The sequence below is a fragment of the Tiliqua scincoides genome, chromosome 8, assembly GCF_035046505.1.
Source record: "Tiliqua scincoides isolate rTilSci1 chromosome 8, rTilSci1.hap2, whole genome shotgun sequence".
Lineage (NCBI taxonomy): Eukaryota > Metazoa > Chordata > Lepidosauria > Squamata > Scincidae > Tiliqua > Tiliqua scincoides.
This window is the reverse complement of record NC_089828.1, coordinates 8,205,570-8,220,181: the sequence shown is the minus strand read 5'-3', so window position 1 is coordinate 8,220,181 and position 14,612 is coordinate 8,205,570. Positions and strand designations below refer to the sequence as shown.

The 14,612-nt window shown below is 48.6% G+C and overlaps 1 protein-coding gene across 1 annotated transcript; it reads left to right on the top strand.

The window, feature by feature from the left end:
• Positions 1-1,830: 1,830 nt before the first annotated feature.
• CLN6 (CLN6 transmembrane ER protein) lies at positions 1,831-11,996 on the top strand. Its single transcript, XM_066635659.1, has 6 exons — positions 1,831-1,915; positions 3,322-3,420; positions 5,941-6,129; positions 6,219-6,274; positions 8,067-8,195; positions 9,016-11,996. Exons 1-6 carry the CDS (start codon positions 1,913-1,915, stop codon positions 9,305-9,307), a joined length of 768 nt encoding a protein of 255 aa, XP_066491756.1. The 5' UTR covers positions 1,831-1,912; the 3' UTR covers positions 9,308-11,996.
• The last annotated feature ends 2,616 nt before the right edge of the window (positions 11,997-14,612 follow it).

Sequence of the window (14,612 nt, the reverse complement as noted above, 5' to 3'; positions counted from 1 at the left end):
CGCCAGGCGGCGGGCGGCGCGCCGGGCAGCAGGTAAGCGCCTCCCTGCCTGCCTGCCGTGCGTGGCCGGAGGGTGCGGGCTGCAGTCCTGCCCGCGCTTCCCTGGGAGGAAGCCCCGCCGGCCATCGCGGGACTCGCTTCCAGCAGACGCGCCTCGCCTCGCACTGCAGCCCCAGGCGGTCCCTGCCCGCGCGGAGAGGCGGCCGCCAGGGTGGAGACGGCGCCGGCCGGGGACCCTCGGCCAGGGGAGGGGGCGGCGGGGACGCCCCTGGCCCGATCCGGGGCTGCTGCGCGCTCCGGCTGCCGCGAGCGGGGGCGTGCGCTGGGCGCGGAGGCAGGTGAGGCAGCGCCTCCGCAAAGCCCCCGCCCCTTGAGGCTCCCGGGCGCTCTGCACGTGTCGTGGCTGCCTGGGCGCTGGGGAAGGACTCGGCGCGCCTGCCGCCCCGCCCCGCGCACGTCCCTGCTCAACTGTGGCGGGCCGCTCGGGATCTGGCACCGCTTGGCCAGCAGTGCCGGAGTCCAGCGCCCCTTCTGCGGAATGCCCGGGACTCTGTTGGTTTTGCTGCTTCTGTCTTCGAACGTGTGTAGATGTCTCTTCCCTGCCTGGGTCACTTCCTAGGGGACTGATGCAAGGGATGGGCAACCTGGGATGGGGAGGGATACACGTGCATTCTCATCAGCAGGCAAGGAAATAAATGCAGATCCAGGTACTGAGGACCCATCCCATGCAGTTCTAGCACTGGCGCTGAGCTCCAGAACTGGCGCTTACAAACATGCCGTTGGGCACATCTATGGCACCCCGAGAGGAGGGGCCGCTGGTGCTCCAGAGAGCTCATTCCAATGCCGTAGCTGGCAGGGACACTCTGAGGATGCGTTGCATGTCCTGGCGGGCTCCTGTTGGGGGAGGAGATCCTCCAGGGACCTGGCTGGGGCTCAAGCTCCATGGGGCCTTCAGAGTCAGCACTGGCAATTTGCATTGCCCTTGGCACTGAACTGGCAGCCCCCCTCCCCAGTGGTTTGTGAACTGGGATGATGTGTTCCCATCAACCAGCCTTGCAGTTGTATCTCAGCCTGACTTCAGTTTCTGAGCAGTCTTCAAAGGCTGCTCCACACACAGTGCATTATACTATCAGGGCAAACAAAGTAACATTCTGTTGGCAGTCCATGAGCTGAGGGCCCAATCCTCACCACCTTTCTAGCACTGCTGCAGCCATATCCATGGGGCACACGCCGCATCCTGCAATGTCGCAGAGACCTCCTCAAGGTAAAGGAATATATGTTCCCTTACCTCGAGGCTGCATTGCGGCTCCACCAGCACTGGAAAGTTGGATAGGATTGGTCCCTGAGTTCCCTGCCTGGACTGTGAGTCCTTCTACTAGGACAGAACTATGAGAATGAATCGAAAGCAGCAGAGGGTCTCCAGGCCACTAGAATGATTTACAATGGCAGAAACATCCATGGCCTCGAGCCTGCTCCATTGGATACTTCATGTCGCCTCAAATTCACATTTTGCAGAGGAGGGCCAGTTTTTCCTCAACAAGCACGGACTTCTCATCATCCAAGTGGAAGGAGTTGAGACAACACAGGTTCTCCGAAGAACATCTTGCAAACGATCAGTTCCTTAGTTACTTTTCATTGAACAAAGTAGGTTCCCTTGGATTTGGCATCACCCCAAGTACCGCCAGTTACAGCAGTGCAGTGTGTTTAGGTTATGCTCTACAGGGTTGTGTGTGTTATGAGTTAAACAATACAATTGGTTTAGTGCAGATTGCTGAGTTTGTAATTCTGTTCCCTTTAGCAGGCATGGAGCAGTCAATGAGGAAGACCACTTCAAGAATTCCCAATTCCATTTTGACCTGTGGTTTTATTTCACCCTTCAGAACTGGGTGCTGGACTTCGGCCGTCCCATTGCCATGGTGGGTACCACAGTGGCCGTGTTAGGTGCTTAATTGGGTGTGGGGCAGAGAGAGAGAAGCCAACCATCTCAGCGATGAGTTAAAAGAATCAAAATCCTGCACCAGCCATGTGGTCAAGGGAGTGTTTGGACTTTCCCAGAAATCAGAATGCTTGTTGCTCATTAATTCTTTGTGGCTGGTTAGAGTCTGTTTCTGCCATTTTAGCAGGAAAAGAATTGTGGTGGCCATATGATGCTGCCTTCCATTTCTTTCAAAGCTGCAGTGAAATCCCAGCATTACAAAGGAGTTTGGAGCACTCTCAGGTTGTGCCCTTTTTTACCAGCAAATACTCACCCAGGAGCACATTGGAACAACTCTGCTGGATCAAACAAAATTGAGCCCAGCATCAAAGACTAGATGCCTTATTAAATCAGGTCATGAGGGTAGCAGTCCTCCTCCTTTGGGTTGCCCCCTTTTCCTGCTACTGATAGTCAGGCACAGATGCTCCTGGGTCTGGGCTCCCACCTGGACTTGGAGGCCAGGTCTACCTGCTTGGGTAGACCTGGGTTCCTGATTGAGCGTATAGCCTACATAAGAACATAAGAAGAGCCCTGCTGAATCGGGCCAAAGGCCCATCTAGTCCAGCTTCCTATATCTCACAGTGGCCCACCAAATGCTTCAGGGGGCACACAAGACAACAGACACAACCTGCATCCTGGTGTCCTCTCCTGCATCTGGCATTGAGGTAGCCTACTTCCAAAATCCCCAGTTTTCCTCTCTCTTTTTGCCTTTCCCGCTGCCTCTTTGGACCTTTCTATCCTCTTGGAGGTCCTTGTAGTGCCTCAGTGTCCTGAAGCAACTATGGAGCCACTTGCATCCAGCAGCCACATCTGCCCTCTGGTGCTTGTTGTCACCTGTTCTTTGCCCTTCATCTTTTTCTCCAACAAATCTGCAACTTGACTTTTAGCCAGCTCAGTGGACCAGGAAGCCCACTTGATTCCCAGGAGCACAAAAGTACCTGCCAAAATAAAACACTTAGTATTTTTGCTGCTGCAACAGCAAAATTCTCTTGAGAGGCTCCTGGGACTTTTTGGGAGGCACAAGCAGGCCAAGAAGGCAAGCACTTCCCCAGACGCTCCTCTGGCCTAAAGATGTCTAATCCCCTTTTCAAGCCAGCAGCCCTCAGCACATCAGGTGGCAGTGAGTGCTACAGATTCATCCTGCATTGCTTAAAGTAGAAAAAAACTAGAGCCAGGGTGAAACGGGGCCACATCACCCTTTTCCTCCAGACTCTTTTGAAGAAACACAAAGAAAACAGTTCAGGTCAAAGATGGGGCCCCTCTGAGCAATCCTCTGCTCATTATGGACTGTGGTGGTGTCACTGCTTGAAATTCATGCCTTTTCTCTCTGCTTCTTCTTCCATTCAGATTGTGCTTCCCCTGGAATGGTTCCCATTGAATAAGCCGAGTGCTGGGGATTATTTTCACATGGCTTACAACGTCATCACACCCTTCATTCTCCTGAAGGTAACATCTGAGCCCAAAGGATTTTTGTTATCTTCAGTAAAATGTTCTTGGGGTTTTTATTTTTGGTGGGGAAGTGTGGAGAGAGGCAGGATTGCAGGAGTGGGTTGGCCAGAACTAATTTGCTCTGAAAAAGGTTGAGGGACAAATGAGATGCTCTGTGGCTGACACTCCCAGCATTCTTCCTTTAAAAAAGGAGGAGGCAGGTGTGGGAAGAACTTGGTTTGGATGGAGGTTGTGGTGGTGAAAGGGAGGTCCAACCCTCACTCCCCTGCCCCCCAAAACTGCTATTAGATGTGAGGGAGGAATACTGACACATGGTGTTGCTTCCACAGCGCACAGCCCAGATCCCCATTGCCCACCAAAGCCACTCCAGCCCAGAGGTGAAGGGCCCAGAGGTGAAGGGAGGGAGACCACCCTCCCATGTCTTCCTGATTCAAGTTGTCTCCCCCACCCCATCCCCAGTTGCTTTTTGAAAAATAGTCTGGAATACCACACTGGGTGTCTGGAACAACTGAAGGTTCTGGAGACCTCTGTGGAAACAGACGGGCAGGGGCTAATCACTGCCTGGGTGGTCACCATCTTCTTCAGATGTGGTCAAATGTAGCTAGGAACTAGCAACTATTTTTTCCCCTAACACAGTTATTTTGAAGAAGCAGTTCCAAAAATGCTTTTGATTCCCCTCTCCGCTTCCAGCTTGAGATGAACGTAGGCTCAGTCTTGGCCTCTCATTCTTGTGCCTTTGGCTGCCTTACATAACTGGGTAGCCAGCACCTCCTTTGACGTAGATGTGGATTCGCTGTGTAAGTCTATGCTTCAGAGCATTGCTGCAGGCAGAATCAGCTGGGGGGAGGGGGTGTTATCTGCAGCTCTGTACAAGTGGCAGCAGTAGAACGGACTTCCTCAGACAAATCCACTTTTGATCTTCCTGGCTAATGAATAAAAATCAACATGCAAAGGAGAGCAGCAGTCTCCACTCAGGTCAGGGGAGGCTATTTTTGTTCACGTGGCAATTTTTTAAAAGAGAAATTGTTGTCCTGTTATGTAGAAAAATGAACAAAAACAAGAGATTATACAAAGAATCCTGTTCAGAACTACTAAGCAGCTTCGTCTCTGGTCACAGGCCTCTGTGCAGCAGCTTCTGTCTCTGGGTTTCCAGGCTCGCCTCCTTCCTCACCTGATATTGGTTGCAAAAGTGAAAAATGGAATTAGGAAAAAATTTTTTAGGAAAAGCTAACTGGGAAAGCAACCTAGTATCAAGCAAGCAGTTTTCCTGGAGGGCCACTTTGTCAAGTTAGGGGAGGGTGCAGACTAGACCTTTGGAGAAACTCAGACCAAAGGGTCATGCTTTTCCCATTGTGCCAGCCAGGGGAGTCCCCAAACCCAGCAGGAGGCAACCCTGCCCTTTCCCATCCTTGCTCTCCAGCAGCTAGTATTCTGGGGAAGCACACCTCTCCCCTTGGAGGCCCTTTTTCTAACCATCATGGATATTAAAAAAAGAGTCCTGCTGAGTCAGATCTTGGGGCCCCATCGTCCAGCATCTGGGGTTCCCTCCCATCTCCAAAAGGATACCAGCTGGGAAAGGTGCAGAAATGGACAGCCCCCCAAATTGATCAGTTTATGACCTGGGCAGGGCTGCTGCCGGAGCAAGCTGTCTAGGACCTGCAAAAGTAAAAAAGGAGGAAGATGGTAAAGAGACCTTTCACCAACTAAATGCAACGCATAAAAGCCACATTTCAAAGCAGCAATCATAGATTCTACTGAAAGACAGCAGAATTAATAAAATGCAAAGAGGCTGTTGTACATGGAAAATGTTCCCTTTTCATTTGAAAATAAAGGGGGGGAATCTTGGTGGATTCCTCTTGGGGGGGGGAACAGATACCGATGGTGAATCGCGTCTCCAAGGGCTCTTGGTCACCTCCATGAGCGACTGTGGAATAAGCAGAATGAAGTGCCTACAGATTGTAAAGTAAAACCCCTGCTAACTGGGTAAGAAGCACTTTTTCAAGTGGGTGCTCCTCTTTTCAGCAGGAGGAAACAGGCCTGCCTCACCCCAGCAGTGTCTTTTCTAGTGGCTGCCTGCTGGTGTTCTTTTGCATCTTTTTAGATTGTGAGCCCTTTTGGGACAAGGAGCCATTTAGTCATTTGATTTTGCTCTGTAAACCACTTTGTAAGCTTTTTTGTTGAAAAGCAGTATATAAATACTGTTAATAATAATAATAAAGGAGGACGAGAGTGGCTAGAAGGGGCCATCACTGATGAGAGACTCAGCAGAGAGTCCCAGTACCATGCTTGGACTTTTAGATTTCACAGACTGTTGGGCCCGCAAATAGTTTGGTTGTGGGGGCTCAACTGTTTGGCTCACCAGCAGATGAAGTTGGACAACCCTGCTATAAAGCGTTGTGTGTTTCATTTTGTATACTGGGGACAAACTGGAGGGTTCCTGGGTTGAGTGAGGGACCATTTCTGGCCTTGACCTAGGGAGCCCCCATCCAGACTTCTGAGGGCAGCTCTCTATTGCAGCTCATTGAGCGGTCCCCCAAGACCCTGCCCAGGTCCATGGTGTACATCAGCATCATCATCTTCGTCATGGGTGCCAGCATCCACCTGGTGGGCGACTCTGTCAACCACCGGCTGATCTTCAGTGGCTACCAGCTCCACCTGTCTGTCCGGGAGAACCCCATCATCAAGAACCTCAAGCCAGAGACACTGGTGAGTCTGGAGGGGGGCTCTCAGCACCCTGCGGGACGTCATGCCTGGTGCCCTTCCCGGCCTCACTCTCCCCTCTGATTCCTTTCCAGATTGATTCCTTTGAACTCCTGTACTATTATGACGAATACCTCGGGCACTCCATGTGGTAAGCGCATGGGACAGGCTCTTTTTTCCTTGCTTCTGCTCAGGCTTATATTTCAAAGCATGAAATTTACAGGTGCTTGGCATGCTGTGTTTTTAGCACATACCTCCAACCATAACATGTGAAGGAGACCATCGGAAGTTGTGGAGCGCATGCACCCTTTCGCTGAAAGGAACTCCAGGTATTTCTCTTCTGCAGAGCATGACACAACCCTAGGGCTTAGTGACCCTCTTCATCCATGGTGCGAGGATCCCTGGGGAAGGAGTAACTGCCCTGCCACCCTCCTGTGTGAGCTCCTTCTTCCCACAGTTGTCTTGCTATTTGCCAGACAGCAGTAGGGCTTTTGCCCCACCAGGTCCCTGAGACCACAGCCTTGTGTAGCGTCCCCGAGTCTCTCTGATTTCCTTGTGGGCTTCTCCTCCACTATCCTTCTGCTTGGGGGCCTCTCGCTGCTGCTGTTCAACTCGCACTCCATCCTTCTGTCGTTCTATTTATATTCCAATTTTCAGACAAAACTGACCTCCAAAGCGCTCTCTAATAGTGACAATCTTGGTTTCATCCCCTCTCCAACCTGGGATTCTAAATTTTACATTAATCTTTATATGCCTCTTCCTACTCCTTTCTCCATCCCCCCCCCCCCAAAGCTTTTTCAAGATCTCTTTGGCTTTCTCTTCAACAGTGCCATCAAGAGAGGGCTGCGTCTGGCTGTGCCAATATTTTGTGGCCACAGAAAGGCCACCCTTAACCATGCCTCTAAAAATGCAGAGAGCTCTGAAGGCTGCTCTCCAAGGATGCTGCATGACAGCAAAAGTGTCCAAAAATAAGTCAGGTATACTGGATGGAACACCAAGGAGCAATTTTGCATCTCCTAGAAAGCTTTGTGAATCTCAGCCTGGCTTGTACTCTGCAGAGCTTGGCCCTGAGCGGTGCTCCTTTTGGCTCTTGCCCTATGATGTTAACAATTGCTCTGGGCAGTTAACGATAGAAGGGCAGTGGAATAATCTCTAGGTCTCCTCTTCAGACGGCAAGTTGTGAGAGAGCCTAACCCCCCCCCCTTCTTCCCAGGCCATTTTTCATCTCTGATCCCTTATGACCTCTCCACCCACACCCATGACCTCATCAGACACTCTCGAGAGACTCAGAGCTATTAAATCCCTAAATCAATTGTGCCTTGGTTCACGTGGCCATGTGGTGCCTGCCAGCTGTGATTAGATAACAGAAGGGTGCCTGAAACCAAGCATGTGTGTCTGACACATTTTTTTTGTGGCGGAAAGGAGGACTGCATTTTGTAGCAAGCCAAAAACCTAAATCTTAGAGGTGGTTTTCCATTACTCTTTGGTGGGCAGTGAGGTACCTGCTACTTGCTGAATTTGCAAGTGTGGCTGACTCGTGGCTCTGCGATGTGCTCAGATCATAACTTTGCTCTTCTCCCCCCCCCCCCCGCATGAGGAATGCCTGCTGGGAAAGGAGATGCTGGGATTGAAACATACAGGAAAATGGACACACGAACACAACACAGCTTGTGCATCAAGTTCTTGGCGTGCTCAGCAGTCTGTGCCGAAACGGTCCCAGAAGCAGGTCCTTAAGACTGGACCCAGTGCAATTTTTGGACTGTTAGAGTTGGAGTCTGTTTCTTAACAGTTTTACGCTGGGCAGGCTTCCTTGGAGACTTGGCAGGCAGGAGAGAGGCTTCTCTCTTTCTGGGGACTTGAAGAAAAGGCTGAGAGATGCGATCCTGCCCGTCCATATTCCCGAGTCCAACCCTCATTGCAGCCGCTCTGTTTCTCTCTCGCAGGTACATCCCGTTCTTTCTCATCCTGTGCATTTATTTTTCTGGCTGCTTCATACCCATTAAAGAAGAAAAACGACAGAGAATACCAGTATCTGCTTTGCTCCTCATTGGGCCCAGCAGCCTCTATTACTGGTGAGTCAGATTACGTTGGACAGTGAACATCAGATCAATTATATTATTATACTGCATGACTGAAAAGCTACATAGGGGAGAGTAGAGTTTGATACACTGGTGGGTAGGCAGCTGGTGCCATAATGAGGCTACAGCAAATGTGATTTCAACCAAGACCTTGTGGATCTTGGAAGTGCTGAATTTGTGATATTATTCTACCGCTGTTGTGTACACTGTGATGTGTTGTGTGGGTGCTATGCTGCTAGAACCCTATCTCCAGCATGAGGCACTGATATATCTCAGTGCAGGAGTCAATATTAGCAAATGACAATTTTCTAATGAGCTTGAAAGCAGCTCAAGTCATAGGGATAAGGCAATATGCAGTGGGCAAGTTTAGGACAGTAGATCTGGAATGAAAATACTCAGCAAAGTACCCTGAGTGTAGGGTCAGCCTCGCACCACAACATGCTAAGGAAATTACAGGGACAAAACCTGTTTCCTTGCAGATGTTTAATAAAAGGTACAGTAGGTATTTGTTGATGATCTTTTACCCATAGATTAGCCTGTGGGCAAGGAGGGATCCTCTTGGTTGACCTGTGGAAGCCTCTTTAAACTCATGAGTTCATGGAACCCTCGGTTGCTGTCTTGAATTCCCAAGCCTTGAAACTGGTTATTTAGTGAGACATGTGGGAAGAGCCCCTGAGCATGCAATTTCCTTTCTATATGCTGGAGGTGTGCTGCCCCACAGCTATATTGAGCCCTGCCTCGGACTTAATCTTCTCTGTGGCCCAGCCCAAAACTTTCTATGCCTACTCTGACCAGATGCCTTTTCTCACTGCAGGTATCTTGTCACAGAAGGGCAAATCTTCATTCTCTTCATTTTCACCTTCTTTGCCCTGATGGCGCTGGTGATGCATCAGAAACGGAAAGGGCTGATCATGGATAGTAATGGCAGGTTCCTCTTCTTCTCCTTCATCATCACGCTGGTGCTAATCGCCTTCTGGGTGGGGTGGCTGTGGAATGACCAGATCCTCAGGAAGAAATACCCTGGTGTCATCTACATTCCAGAACCATGGGCCTTTTACACCTTGCACATGAGTGATCTACATTCTGCAAAAGGGACGAGTACTTAACTTTTCTGGCAGGGAAGTGACTTGGAAAAACATCCAGAGAGTCTCAATCTGTTGCAAATGTCTCCTGCTCCATTGAAATGGATGGGGTTTGTGCACTGGATTGTCCCCACAATACAGAAGAGCTGTTTTCTCACCCAGTGTAACTCAAATAAGGATTGTAGTCCAAATCTATGCAAGTTCACTTGGAAGCAGGTTTATTGGGACCTGTTCCCAAGTAAGACTGCATAGGATATATCCTTAGGCAGCACTTGCTGGAGATTAACGAATCCCTAAGCATCTGTTTGGATTTAGTTCTGAGAAGACATGCCTGGGATGTCTCTGCACATCTGTAATAAGAAAGCATTCAGGTCAGCAGAATAGTCACAAACTTGAAAAATCAGTTTGCTTGAGTTCTAGGCTCCTGAATCTTCCTCATGCTTCTAGTCCCGGTGGTTGCAAGGATAGCCTTGGAAATGGATCAGCAACAGTGCCTGTCAGCACCTCAGACGCTAAGGGGGGGGGGTGTTCATAAGCCAAGTTCATCCAGCTCAGAGGTGCTCAAGTGCTGCTCTATCTCCTTGCTTCCCATTTCCCTCCCTGTGGTTAGCAGAATATACTATGCAAAGAGAGTCATGGAGGTGCCTTTTCAGCACCACTCAGGTCAGCTGCAAAAGTTGTTTTTAAGCTCAAAGCGTGGAGAGTCCTACCAAGTTTCAGTGACTCTGCAGGTGGTTTTTTGTTCTGCTGCTCCTGGCATTATCGACGGGGTTCCTCTTTTAATCTGCAGCGAGTGCAAAGATTACTCTGATCGATTGGTGAGACGTGCACTGAGAACTTGGCCTTGTATTGCTTGACCACGTTGATCCCCAACCAACTCCTTGTTCTCCACACTATCTGATGTAAACAAGCTGCATGCATGAGTGACCGAAGTGAACCTAAGAAGAGCCCAGATGCAGACCAAAAGTCCACCAAACCCAGCCATCAGCCAGCTGCTTCTAGGCAGCCCACAAGCAGGGCAGGGAGGTAAGAACCCTCTCTTGCTGTTGCCACCCCCCACCCCCACAAATGGAACTCTTTGGTCTCTGGTTTCTGAATCCAGAGGTCTCATCTTTCTAGCGTAACTCACAGCCGTCAATGCACCTCTCCCCTCCTTAATTAGACTGCTTCCCTTTTAGAGCCAGCTAAACTGGTCACCATCCTTGCACTCTGGGATAGCAAACTCTTTACATTGATTCTGTGCTGTGTAAAGGCCTTAATTTTGCGTTTCTTGCCCCTCAATGTCATTGGATGACTCCATATCATAAGACTACATGGGAGACAAACACTGTACACCATGTATGATTTTTATAAAGTGCAGCGGGGGCATTTTGGAGTGTTCACTGCCAGGGGTTTGGGGTGGGCACTGCATCTCCAGAACCCTCTGTAAGTGTGGAATTGGGGTTACTGAATTGGAATACAGTACATGTGAAACCACAATTGCAAAAGGTGGTGAAATCACTCAGTTTAAGATACCTTTTAATGCCAGAATCCTGCAGAGTTTACTAAATTACATGAAAGATGCCCTGACTTTGAATTTAGCTGTCCCATCTATTCCTTGTTTTTTGGCAGGGAACACCCCATGGGCTATAAATGGTTACTCCCAAATTGCTATGGCAACCATCTTTGAGACCAACTTCACCTGGCAACTGATTAGAAGAACTTTTCATTGATTGACACGTATTCTTCCTCTTAAATGACTTAAAATTTGAACACCACAGAAGTCTTAAGTTGGTGCCTTACTGGGCTCTTGAAGGAAATGGAAGGTAGCTTACTAAGCACCTTATCAGAAGGAAGGTATCTCCTTAGTATTCTGTTTCCTATTTCAGAAACACACCGGAATTAAAACTGCCTGAAAAATACATGTGTTTGCCACTTTATCCAATTAAAATGAAACTTCATTTGATTAATTAACTGAATCTTTAGTGGATCTATATCAGTAAAAGATTGCTGACCTAATCCAGCTTCAGTTAAAGTTCTGAGCTACTCTGATTTGTAGGTCTCGGCTTAAAAAGTCGTTTTGGTCATGGATTTCTTGGAGACAACCATGTCTGCACTCTCTTCAGGTTTGAGTCTGCATAACTTGACTCAGTTCAGACATCATGCCAAACTGTGGCTTCTGATAACCACAGTTAAGAACATAGCATGGTTTGAGCCTATAAACCTACAACAGGAAGCTCTATGAGTTACTGCTTGTCTGCTTAGCACTGAAGTCACTCCCCCATCAATGGTGCTGCTACATGACCAGGAGCCACATTCCTGACAGTAGTTTGTGAACTTGGACATGATGCACGTTTAGTGCAAAAGCTTCGAACAGGAGGAGCCGTGTGGGAAAACTAATCCCAAGCAGATCTTGGCTCTGATCACCGCGTGATCCAAAAAGCCCCATTTGCATCTCCAGCATATTCTCTTCATTCTGTTTTCTGTAGTTCTTCCTGTGCTGTCTTCCTCTGCCTCCTTGAATACTCAGGTAGCAACATTACTGACGTGCAGACTAATTTCTTGGAAACATCAGGACTCTTTAAGCAGATCCTTTTTTTCTTTTTAAATTTCTGAAGCGAATCCTTATTAATGGCTTGTCTGCCATGACTTAGCATGGTGTATGTACCCCAAGTGTGATCCAGCAGACCGCGTGTCCTGTGACAAGTTGTGACCAGATAAAATAAAAATGTGTTAAGACTTTCTGAGCTGTGATGGTTCTTGAAATGTTTGCTGATGGGGGGGCAGATTGCTGGAGTTTGCCGATGGCACCAGGAATGGCATTTTATATGTACCGCCAGTGTTAATAAGAATACTTGTGAACATTAAAGTGTAGCAGTGTCACATGACATGCTTTCAGTTTAGTAGCTTACACATTGCAACAGGCTTGTTCAGGAGAATGTCCCAAGAAATTAGGCCCCATGGTTCAGAGCTGTTTTCTCATCCTGCCACCATGAATGGTGTGGGAAGCAGGGCTGCAGCTGCCTTCAGAAAGAGCATTCTTGAATTCCAACAATATTTACAGGGCAAAATGTGAAAACTAGAGGTGGTTAAGATGAACCTATGTCACCCAGTGCAGTGTTTCTTAAACTGTGGGTTAGAACCAACTAGGTGGGTCGCTAGTCAGCTTTACGTGGGTCGCATAGCACCTAGCTCAGCCACCGCTGAAAATACAGAGTACAGATCTGCTGGGCAGGATGAGCTCCTGGTGGGAGAGAAGCATGGTGCTTTGTCCTGAATAGGTGGGAAGATGGGAGGCTGGAAAGGGGAAGGCTGTGTGGTTGGAGGAGGATGCAGGTCTGCATTCTGCTTTGACTTCCGAGCTGGAATGTTGGAATTCTGAGCTATGCAATATAACAGCATGAGCAGGCTTTATATTGGGACTTTTGGCTGATCACGGTTCAGGTTTGAAGCCTAAATTGATGTCACTTCTGGTGGGTCACAACAGAATGACATTGTAAAAAGTGGGTCCCGGTACTAAAGAGTTTAAGAATCACTGAGCTAGTGGATTCTGCTTGAGGAAGGATCTGCACTGCTTGGATTGGGGAAGGGGGTCATCCTTTTGAGTAGATTGTTAGGCAGGGACATCAAAGGTCTTGCATCTTGGAGCCACTCACAGATGGGGGGCATAAGGAGCTCCCTGCACCAACAGCTCCAGCAACCAACAGCACCTGCTTCTCAGGGTTCTACCAGGCCCATGCATAGGACATGCCATCATTAAAACTAGAAGAGTCCTGCACCAAATGTTGGTGTCTACAAGGTTGCAGGGGAAAAGCTGGGCATAAATACAATCAATGTATAACTAGAGACGTCCTAACATTCCGTGGTTTCGCTCATCAGCCCCATTGCGAACAGGTAAGTAACTGTGGAGCCAGAATAGGGCGCCCCTTTGCAACCCATCCATTATGCCCCAGCAAATGGAACATAAGAACAGACCCACTGGATCAGGCCATAGGCCCATCTAGTCCAGCTTCCTGTATCTCACAGCGGCCCACCAAATGCCCCAGGGAGCACAACAGGTAACAAAGAGACCTGCATCCTGCTGCCCTCCCCTGCATCTGACATAGCCCATTTCTAAAATCAGGAGGTTGCACATACACATGGCTTGTAACCCGTGATGGATTTTTCCTCCAGAAATTTGTCCAATTCCCTTTTAAAGGCCATCACCACATCCTGTAGCAAGGGGTTCCACAGACCAACTACATGCTGAGTAAAGAAATATTTTCTTTTGTCTGTCCTAACTCTCCCAACACTCAATTTTAGTGAAAGTCCCCAGAACCTGGTTCTGGTGTTGTGTGAGAGGGAAAAGAGCATCTCTCTATCCTTCCCTTGCATAATAATGGGTGCCACTTGTTATCATTTAAACATGACCTGAAGCATCTTGAAATCAATTTCGGATGACCAAGTATTTCTGGTATTGATTGGATTCCTGGAAGGCAGTTACAGCTGTCTCTCATGTATTTTTTAAAGAGAAATGGTTGCAAAATAAACAAAAGCCAGTTCTCTCCCCAAACTAAATGTCCTGTGGCCTCCTTGGCACCATACCTGGCAAGCAGCTGTTGCTGCTTCTGCTGAAATCTAACACCCCACACAGCTCCTGCCTTGTCTCCATGGCAGCGAAGGATTTTTATTGCACCTGCTGCTGTTGCTTGCCGCAGTTTGGGACTGGTGGACTTCAGACCTTGATCTGTTGAATGCCAGGAGGGGCAGGCTGGCCAGCTAAGGGACCCACACCCCACACAGAGGCAGAGAACAGAAAGATCAGCAATGGTGAATAAAGAGAGGCTCTCTCTTGTTCGTGTCTCTCTCTCTCTCTGGAGAGAAGAGGTTCATTCAATATTAACGTTCTTCTTTTGTGTTGCAGGCAAAGTTTCTGTCCCAGGATCAAATCAATGGTATGTACCTTGCTTGGGGAAAATGAAAACAAGCATTCAACCAACTTGTAGCTGCCTTGTATCCTTTATCTTCCTTTTCCTTGGGCAAGCTCCAAAGGACCTTTTTTTTTTAACCCATCCAGAGACTGATCAGGTCCAATCCCTCTTCGTTTTAACAATTGAGTAGAACTGGGTGTTCCCCGCTGTTGACTGGGCCTACACCTTGTTCAACAGCTTTGTTTTTGTTTTTGTTTTGTTTTTTTGGTAGTCCTTTGGGATGACCTGCCTGTTGAGGCATCAAAGCGAATAACTATTAGGAAATGGATAATGGACATACTGTGTTTTTTGAAACTTCAGCCACAAAGCTTGATTGTCAGGGCATAACATTCCCCTCCCAAGCCAGCCTTACAGGTGGCTGTTGTGTCTTTTACCTAGAG

Coding starts and splice junctions, on each gene's coding strand:
- CLN6 (XM_066635659.1), top strand. Junction 3,421..5,940: donor CACCCTTCATTCTCCTGAAG/GTAACATCTGAG, acceptor TCTCTATTGCAG/CTCATTGAGCGGTCCCCCAA. Junction 6,130..6,218: donor ACCTCAAGCCAGAGACACTG/GTGAGTCTGGAG, acceptor ATTCCTTTCCAG/ATTGATTCCTTTGAACTCCT.